Source organism: Jaculus jaculus, chromosome 5 (assembly GCF_020740685.1).
Source record: "Jaculus jaculus isolate mJacJac1 chromosome 5, mJacJac1.mat.Y.cur, whole genome shotgun sequence".
Lineage (NCBI taxonomy): Eukaryota > Metazoa > Chordata > Mammalia > Rodentia > Dipodidae > Jaculus > Jaculus jaculus.
This window is the reverse complement of record NC_059106.1, coordinates 69813220-69822597: the sequence shown is the minus strand read 5'-3', so window position 1 is coordinate 69822597 and position 9378 is coordinate 69813220. Positions and strand designations below refer to the sequence as shown.

General features: G+C 48.7%; 1 protein-coding gene across 1 annotated transcript; it reads right to left on the bottom strand.

Moving 5' to 3' along the window:
* Positions 1–3479: 3479 nt before the first annotated feature.
* Positions 3480–6879, bottom strand: Tmem35b (transmembrane protein 35B). The gene is made up of 3 exons (XM_012950299.2): positions 6775–6879; positions 5501–5681; positions 3480–4277 (listed from the first exon to the last, which is right to left on the bottom strand). The coding sequence occupies exons 1-3, from the start codon at positions 6877–6879 to the stop codon at positions 4102–4104; spliced, it is 462 nt and encodes a 153-aa protein (XP_012805753.2). The 3' UTR covers positions 3480–4101.
* Between the last annotated feature and the right edge of the window lie 2499 nt (positions 6880–9378).

Below are 9378 nucleotides of genomic sequence, written 5' to 3'. Positions count from 1 at the left end.
ACTGAGTTGACCTAGACGTCTGTTATCCCAAGGCCTGGTGACTTAAGATGCTCAGAGAGCACTGCTGGGACTCAAGACTCGCCGGCTGCTGTCAATGTCAACTGCTTCTGCACACCAGGGCATCAGCCGGCTCCTCCAGCACCCTGCTTGTCCTTCAGCTTCTGGCTTAGCCCTGGCCCTACAGCCATGCTCAGGAGTCAGTTGGTAACTGCTCATCAGCCTATAGGCCAAGCCTCGATAATGGAAGCCCTCAATCCAGTGCTGGCTGCAAGAGGTTTTATTTAAAGTTCTGACCAGAGACAGGCTGGCTGTGGAATCCTGAAAGGATTAGTAGAGAAAGTTGGAGACCAGATTCCAAGGATACCAGGATCTACTTTCAGGGGTTTCCAAATGTCCATGCAGCAGTCCAGTTTGGAAAGCAGGGAACAGTTAGTCACATTGAATAGGTCATCCCAGGTGTCATGTCTGCCCATTTTCAGCTTTGGCAGCTAATGCACTGAAAAGCATGGGTTCTGGGATCAATCTGGCCTTCGTTATAGTCTCAGTTCTGACACAAAGGCACTTAAATCTTTCCAGGGCCATATTCTTATTGGAAGAACAAATCGGTATTTAATAATAGCATTTACTGAGCATTTATTATGTGCCAGGCTATGAAATGTTTACTTTTATTATCTATACTTTGTAAAACAAGCCAGGAAGTAGCAGATGCTAGTATCCCCACCTTCATCCTTGCTGGCAAGTGTGGGTAAGAGTTAAGTAGTCAAAGCCTGCCATGGGAATCCATTCTCCTGGCCAGTTATTGTTTAAGAATGGAAATGAGGGCTGGAGAGATGGCTTAGTGGCTAAGCGCTTGCCTGTGGAGCCTAAGGACCCCGGTTCGAGGCTTGGTTCCCCAGGTCCCACGTTAGCCAGATGCACAAGGGGGTGCACGCGTCTGGAGTTCGTTTGCAGAGGCTGGAAGCCCTGGCGCGTCCATTCTCTCTCTCTCCCTCTATCTGTCTTTCTTTCTGTGTCTGTCGCTCTCAAATAAATAAATAAAAAAAATAAGCAAAAAAAATTTTTTTAAGAATGGAAGTGACATAATTCTGACTTGTACTTGTGAGCTGTGAGGAATAATGTAGGGTTTTCTTTAAATCTTTGTGAAATTGCAATGTGTGGGTGGGTACACTAGGGTCTCTGGCCCCTTGCAAACAAATGCCAGATGCTTGCATCACATTTTGCTATCTGCTTATATAAGTGGTTTGGGAATTGAACCCAGGTTGGCAGGCTTTGCAAGCAAGTGCCTTTAACCACACAGACATCTTCCAAGCCCCTATCTGGAGCTTTATGAAAGGCTTTCTACTCTCTCCTCATCTTTGGGTGTTGTTTGCTAATAGCCTACCAGACAAGCTCTAGCTCTTTGCAGCTCTGAAGGCAGCTGTTGTTAGACTGAAAGCCAAAGAGAAAGCTGAAAGAACAGTGATCCTTGGTCACTTCTTTTTTTTTAAATAATTTTTTAAATTTATATTTTTGTAGGCTGGAGAGATGGCTTAGCGGTTAAGCACTTGCCAGTGAAGCCTAAGGACCCCAGTTCAAGGCTTGACTCTCCAGTACACACATATGCCAGATGTACAAGGTGGCACATACATCTGGAGTTTGTTTGCAGTGGTTGGAGGCTCTGGTGCACCCATTCTCTCTGTGTGTCACTTTCAAATAATAACTAAAAATAAACAAAAAATTTATTTATTTATTTATTTGAGACAAGTGAGTGAGAGAGAGAGAATGGGCACGCCAGGGCCTCTAACCATTGAAAGCAAACTCTAGATGCATGCACCATCATGTGCATCTGGCTTACATGGGACCTGAGAATCAAACCTAGGTCTTTAGGCTTCGCAGGCCCCAAACACCTTAACAGCTAAGCCATCTCTCCAGCCCCCTGGTCACTTCTTTAACCAACATAAACCAATTAACCAACATTGCAATCGAAGCCAAGGGCTAGGTGGTTAAAGGCATTTGCTTGCAAAGCCTGCTGGCCTGGGCTCAATTCCCCAGTGCCTGTGTAAAGTCAGATGTACAAAATAGCATATGTGTCTAGTTTGTTGGCAGCAGCAAGAGGTCCTGGCATGCCCATAGTAGTCCTCCCTCTCCCTCTCTCTCTCCTTGCAAATAAATAAAAATATTTTTTAAAAAGGCAGGCTGATGAGATGATGATGTTTCAGTAGTTAAGGCACTTGCCTGCAAAGCCTAATGATCCCGGTCTGATTCCCCAGTGCCCAGGTAAAGCCAGACGTACAAAGTGGTACATACATCTGGAGTTCATCTGCAGTGGCTACACACCCTCTTGTGCCCATTCTGCACCCGTCTTTGCCTCTCGCTGCTTGCAAATAAAGCAGGACTGGAAAGATGCGTTAGTGGTTAAGACACTAGCCTGCGAAGTCTAAGGACCCAGGTTCAACTCCTCAGAACCCACATAAGCCAGATACATAAGGTAGCACATGCATCTGGAGTTCGTCTGCAGCAGCTGAAGCCCCTGGTGCGTCCATTCTCTATCTGCCTCCCTCTCTCAAATAAAGTTTAAGCTGGGCATGGTGGTGCACACCTTTAATACCAGCACTCAGGAGGCAGAGATAGGAGGATCACAGTGAGTTCAAGGCCATTCTGAGACGACATAGTGAATTACAGGTCAGCCTGGGGTAGAGCAAGACCCTACCTCAAAAACCAAAAAATAAAGTTTTTAAAATTAAAATATTTTTTAAAAAGGCATTTGGTTGAAATCAAAGTCAGATTGTCTCTGGACCATTCAGTTTTGGTTTTTGTTGTTGTTGTTGTTTTGTTTTTGGGGTTTTTTTTGGTTTTTCGAGGTAGGGTCTTGGGTCTTGCCTGCAAAGCCTAAGGACCCAGGTTCAAACTCCTCAGAACCCACATAAGCCAGATGCAAAAGGTGGCACATGCATCTGGAATTGGTTTGCAGTGGCTGGAGGCCCTGGCACACCCACTCTCTCTCTCTCTGCTTGAAAACATATAAATAAATAATATTCAAACCAGGTGTGGTGGCACATGCCTTTCATCCCAGCACTTGGGAGGCTGAGGTAGGATTGCTGAGTTGAAGGCCACCGTGACACTACAGGACTAAGGTGAAGATGGTTTAGTGGCATGACAGTAGGTGCCCTCATGTGTTGTTCCTATTCCCTGGAGATCTCAACCCCTACCCCATCCCTGCATGTCTCTCTCTCTAACACACACACACACAGACACACACCCTTCTGATCCCCAAGAACTTATGAAATTCTCAGGCTTTGGACTCTGCTGCACCATTCAGCACTCTCTGGTCTGGGTGTCGTACCACACAACCACAGGCTGGTGACGACAGGACTTATAAAATGACCCGGTGCTGGTCTGTTAGTTCTGCAAACCTACACTGTCAGAAATCAAGAGGAATGGGAAGGAACCCCCTCATGTGACTCGGAAGAACGGTGGAAAGTAGATACACTCTGCAACACTCAACTTATAAAATTTTTAATTATGTATTAACAACCTTAGAAAAGTGCTTTTTCTTTTTTTCTTTTTTGAAACAGCACCCTTACTTCTTGGGAAAGGAAATAAGTGTGAAAAGGTGATTTACAATTACAAAAATAAATAAATATATAAAAAGGAGCAATCCAAATGTTCCTGTGGGGAGCAGAGAAAAGTATAGTTTTTCTTACAATGGAGTACTGTGGCGCCATTAACAATGATGAGGTGAAACAGACATGGAATGTTATAGAATATTAGGTTTTAAAAGTAGGTAATCAAGTAGACTCTATGGTTTCATTCTCATTAAGAAAATAAGTATCTGTATAAAAGCATAGACAAAGTCAAGAGGTAGTTACATCAAACTATTAAAAATGATTGTTTTAGAGTACTAGAGTTGGGGTGCTCTGTTTTCTACTTTCATATGACAGGAGGAATGTTAGGCTGTGTGTTATACGCACTGCTCTAAACAGAGCAACATAGTTACAGGGAGAAATTGGGGCCATGTAGACAAGGTGGTTTTCAACACTGAAGGCTCCTGGACATATTAGTAACAAGGTGGTAGAAGTTCCAGAAGTTTCCACAGTGATAACTGCATGGCATGAAGACTCTCTACTCCCAGGATTCCTTGAATGTACCCGGAATCTTCTTCCTAGAGCTTCTGACCACCTTCTTAGTTTGGCCTAAGAGCTGGCCAACATTCAGCAGCAGCAGGAGCCCCAGACAGACAATGGCAGGGATGCACGTGCTCAGTGACTCTTTCAGAGCGGCCAAGGTGAAGATGGCCCCTGGAATGAAAAGGAAGATGTCCAAGAGTTCAGAGATTGCAGCCCAGACTACCTGATGTCAGCCCAAGCCCTCCCATCGAATACCCCTCCACACCCCTTCCTCCAATGAGCAGAACTAACAATTAGAAGCCTCCTGAACTACTATGTAGGGCCTGGGTGGGATGGGGGGAAGTGTAAAGAAATAACCAGCCAAACAGCAGGAGGTAATGGGGGCTGGGGAACAAATTCTCCCCAACCCTTGCTTTTTGCTTAAAATATTTATTTACTTATTTGAGGGAGAGAAAGAGGCAGAGAGAGAGAGAGAGAATGGCACAGCAGGGCCTCCAGCCACCGCAAACAAACTCCAGATGCATGTGGCCCCTTGTGCATCTGGCTTACATGGGTCCTGGGGAATTGAACGGGGATCCCTTGGCTTTGCAGGCAAATGCCTTAACCACTGAGCCTCCAGACCTCCCAACCCTTTCTTTCTTTCCTTCCTTCCTTCCTTCCTTCCTTCCTTCCTTGTTTTTTCACAGTAGGATCTCACCCTAGCCCACACTGACCTGGAATTCACTATGTAGTCTCAGGCTGGCCTCGAACTCACATCGTTTCTCCTACCTCCCAAATGCTGGGATTAAAGGCATGTGCCACCTCTTCTTAACCCTAAATCTACTGGAACATTAGAAGAGGCCCAGAAGTTGGTGGTGTTAATGTGGTAAAGATCTAAAACTGAGGAAAGCTCTAGAAATGGAGCGAATGTTCACCAAGGATGGAGAGGTGCTGTCTGTCGGTAGGTGAACCCAGGCCGGGGGTACTGAACAGCCCAAACAAAGCCTCAGAGGCAGCAGCTGTCTATGTACAGCACTTCTACAGAAAGAACTTCTAGGAGGCACACTCCTTGTTCTGAGAGCGCAACCTTTCCTACTGACTGCTCCTACCTGCCAGATTATGTTAAGTGGTAGCTGAAAAGAGGAAGTCATAGGGGCTCTGAGGTTACACTATATCCTCACATGGGAATACTATGCAGCCACTGATATGGAAAATTCTATCTCATGGGTGGGTCAGTCCATTAAATTTCAAAAACAATCCATCCAAGCCAGAGGAGACAGAAGACACAGCAGTTGAGGGGGAGGGGGGAGGAATGTTCCTGGCCCCAGAGAAAGAGGAAGGCTACAGTAAGGAAGAACAGCCAAACCGTCGTTCCCTTGAAGCCCCCAGTTCCCTAGGCCGGTCGGCCCCCTTACCCATCATGAGCAGGGTCAAGAGCAAGTTACTCATCTCTTGCAGCATTGGCGGGCCCACCAGCAGCAGCAGCCCAGCCAGCAGTTCCAGCCAGCCCACAGCCGTTTGGTAGTTCATGGGATCTGGCTGGTAGCCGAACAACTTCAACGGGAACACCTCAGCAAACTGCACGAACAGGGCTTTCTAGGAGTGGCAGGGAATGCCTGTCAGCCACGCTCCCCAAAGGTGCACTGCCCGGAGGCAACAGAGACCTTTCTGTACCTATGCAGGACTCCCCCAACAAATCAGCTACTCCAATGGGTCAAGTCCAGGCTTGGGGAGCACCTGATGAGTAGGGAGCCACCCCGTGTGGCTAACTAAGCTTTGAAGTTACTTAGCGGGCTCTCCACATGTGAAATGGACTAGGGACAGCATAGAGATGGATCGATTTCCCCGCCAGTCCTCTCCACAGAGGCAACAGGGCCTGCCTGGGCCTTCTCATAGAGCCAAGGCCTTGGGAACTCCTGATTGTCTTTATGCTAGGCTGTTTTTTTTTCTTCAGGCCGCTGAGTATTTGGAGGTTCCCCATCTTTAATCTTCTGGATCCCACTGAGGCAGCCACAAGGAAAGTATGAGGGGGATCAAAGTGGCTCATCTTACTGAGTCCAAATGACAACTTCACCAAGACCCTCCACTCTCCCACTCCCAATTCAATCCTGCCAGGAAGCGCTAAGCTGTCCGGCTCTGGCCAGTATGCTCCAAACCACCACCACCCTCAGATAAAAGAGAATGGGAAGAGTTAACGGGGGAGGGGGGGGTTGGGGGTCCTTGCTGAGGCCCTGGCTTCTTTGGGGGCACTTGGTGAGACTGGTGAGCAGGGCTAGAAAGTGTCCCGGGAGTTATGAACTAGGATGAAACGTGTAGGTGACTTGCAGAGGTCTCCCTTCCGGCTTCTTGGAAAGGGCACAGTGGACTCTGCCTTAAGGGAGTCTCGCTTGGGCCTGGTTTCGTGACTAGCCGTATCACCGCTAGCAAATTACACTTGACTTTCGGCGTGGGTTTCCCAGCTGCGGGGGAGCGGGGGAGCGGGGGGGGGGCATCACCAAACCCGGCCTCAGCCCCCCAAGAACCGACAAAGCGGCGGGGAGGCTCGGTCACTCTCGGGCGGCCTCTTCCTGCCCGGGTCCGGCATCGCCTGGGGGCAGCACGCTCGGGCCCGGAGAGGACGCGGGGACCTCGAGGAAGTCCCCGGGGGCGACCAGGCCGAGCCCCCGCCGCCCGCCCCGCCGCCGCTCACCATCTGCTCGGACGCGGGAGCCGAGATGGGCGAGAGCTTGGCCGCCCCCGCGAGCGCGAAGAAGCCGCCCAGCAGGACGCGCAGCGCGCCGAGCACCAGCGCCATGGCCGCGCCCGCCCCCCGACGCCGAGAGCCCGCCCCGCGGCCGGCCGGAAGACCGCCGCGCCCCGCCCCGCCCCGGCCCCGCCCCAGCCCAGCTCGCCCGGCGCTCCCGTCCCCGGCACCGCCCTCCCGCGCCCCCCGCCGCCGCCCCAGCCACGCCGCACGGGCACCGCTCCAAGAGCCGGGCGTGAGCCCTGGCGGTGGGCTCTGACCCTCGGGCCTGGGGTCCGCCTCGGCTAGGAAAGTCAGCCAGGCCCGGCGCAGTGCCACCCACTCTGTGTGTTCAGAAAGTTGTCAATGTAACTAGACAGTCGTTCCTAATAACGGTAACCAGGAATTATTAAAAACAAAAGCCCAAATAATTAAAAGAAAAAAAAAAAACACTTGCCCTCGTCCATCTCGGCGTAAACTACCCGTTGTGCCCTCCCCCCACCACCTCCCATTTCTGATTAAATGAAAGTATGGAAGATGTTTGAGAACTGTTACTTGCGAGGGCTTTTTTTCTCTTTTTACACTCCAGACCCATCATCTGCTATTACCTGGTCATCTGTCTAAAGGTAGCTCAGCAAACAATGGGCCAAATCTGGTTGATTACTTTCTGTGCTCACCCAACCTTCCCACCTACCCCTGCCCCCTGAAAATGTTTGAACATTTCAGAGCATGTTCGAATACTTTTCCTGCCTATTACATGGAATCAGTAGCCCAGTGTTCATAGGTTAAAAATCATACTGGGCCAGGTGTAATGGTGCATGCTATAATCCCAGTACTTGGGAGGCAGCCGTGGGAGAATTATTGAGAGTTCAAAAACACACTGAGACTACAGGGTGAGTTCCAGGTCAGCCTGGGCTAGAGAGACCCTGACTAGAAAACAAAACAAAAAAAAAATCTTATGGAACACAACCACACTTATATTGCCTACAGTTGTTTATGCACAGTGGAGGCCAGTGTCAAACACCTAAAATACTTATTGATCCTGAGAAAGTTTGTTAAAAACGGCTGGAGAAATGGCTTAGCAGTAAGGCATTTGCCTGCAAAACCAAAGAACACAGTTTCTGTTCCCAGAACCCACATAAGCCAGATGCACAAGTTGGCACATGCATCTGGAGTTCGTTTGTAGCAGCTGGAGGCCCTGGCACAACCATTCTCTCAAATTTAAAAAAAAAAAATTTAAAAAACAAAATATATTCTGGTTTCTCTTCAGATAGTAAAAATCTTTTGCCTTTTTTTTTTTTAAATTTTTTATTTATTTATTTGAGAGCAACAGACATAGAGAGAAAGACAGAGGGAGAGAGAGAGAATGGGCACGCCAGGGCTTCCAGCCTCTGCAAACGAACTCCAGACGCGTGCGCCCCCTTGTGCACCTGGCTAACGTGGGACCTGGGGAGCCCAGCCTCGAACCCGGGTCCTTAGGCTTCACAGGCAAGCGCTTAACCACTAAGCCATCTCTCCAGCCCCTTTTGCCTTTTTAAAGAAATTATTTATGTGAGAGCAACAGGCAGAGAGAGAGGAGGGAGGGAGGGAGGGAGGGAGGGAGGGAGGGAGGGCGTGCCAGGGCCTCCAGCCACTGTAAAGGAACTCCAAATGCATGTGACCTCTTGTGTATCTGGCTTACATCGGTCCTAGGGAATCAAGCTTCGAACCAGGGTCCTTAGGCTCACAGGCAAGGGCTTAACCTCCAAGCCACCTCTACAGCCCACTTTTGCCTTTTTGTTTCCTCAATTTTTACTAACATTTTCCATGATTAGAAAAAATATCCCCTGGTAATACCCTCCCTCCCCCCCACTTTCTCCTTTGAGATTCCATTCTCCATCATATCCCCTCCCCATCTCAATAAGTCTCTCTTTTATTTTGATGTCATGATCTTTCCTCTTATGATGGTCTTGTGTAGGTAGTGTCAGGCACTATAAGGTCATGGATATCCAGGCCATGTTGTGTCTGGAGGGAGCAGTTGTAAGGAGTCCTACCCTTCCTTTGGCTCTTAGATTCTTTCTGCCACCTCTTCCGCATTAGACCCAGAGCCTTGGAAGGTGTGATCAAGATGTTACTAAGTACTCCAGTCACTTCTTTCCAGGACTATGTTACATTCTGAGTCATCCCATCACTTTTGCCTTTTTAAAAAACAAAGTTTGCTAAAAAAATTCAGGTCTGTTGAACAACACTCGTATAATTCCAGGTTGAGGTAAGAGGATGGTGGAGATGTATTCCAGGGCCACATCAGGCTATGCAGCAAGTACCAGGGCTGCATAGCAAGCCCTGTCTTCTAAAAAAAAAAAAAAAAATTACCAAGCCTTGGTCTAGTGGGTCAGAAAATGCCCCAAACTGAGGTCTCAAACTCTTCTGCTGCTTCTATTTCCACCTACCCACAGCCTCTTCCTAGGTCTCCTGCAGTGACTTTGGAAAGCAGGGAGGACAGAACTGATCAATAAACATCTTTATAATGAGGGACCAAAACTAGCCCCAAGCAACAAGGAGCACGGCAGACCAGATCAGCCCTCAAATGAG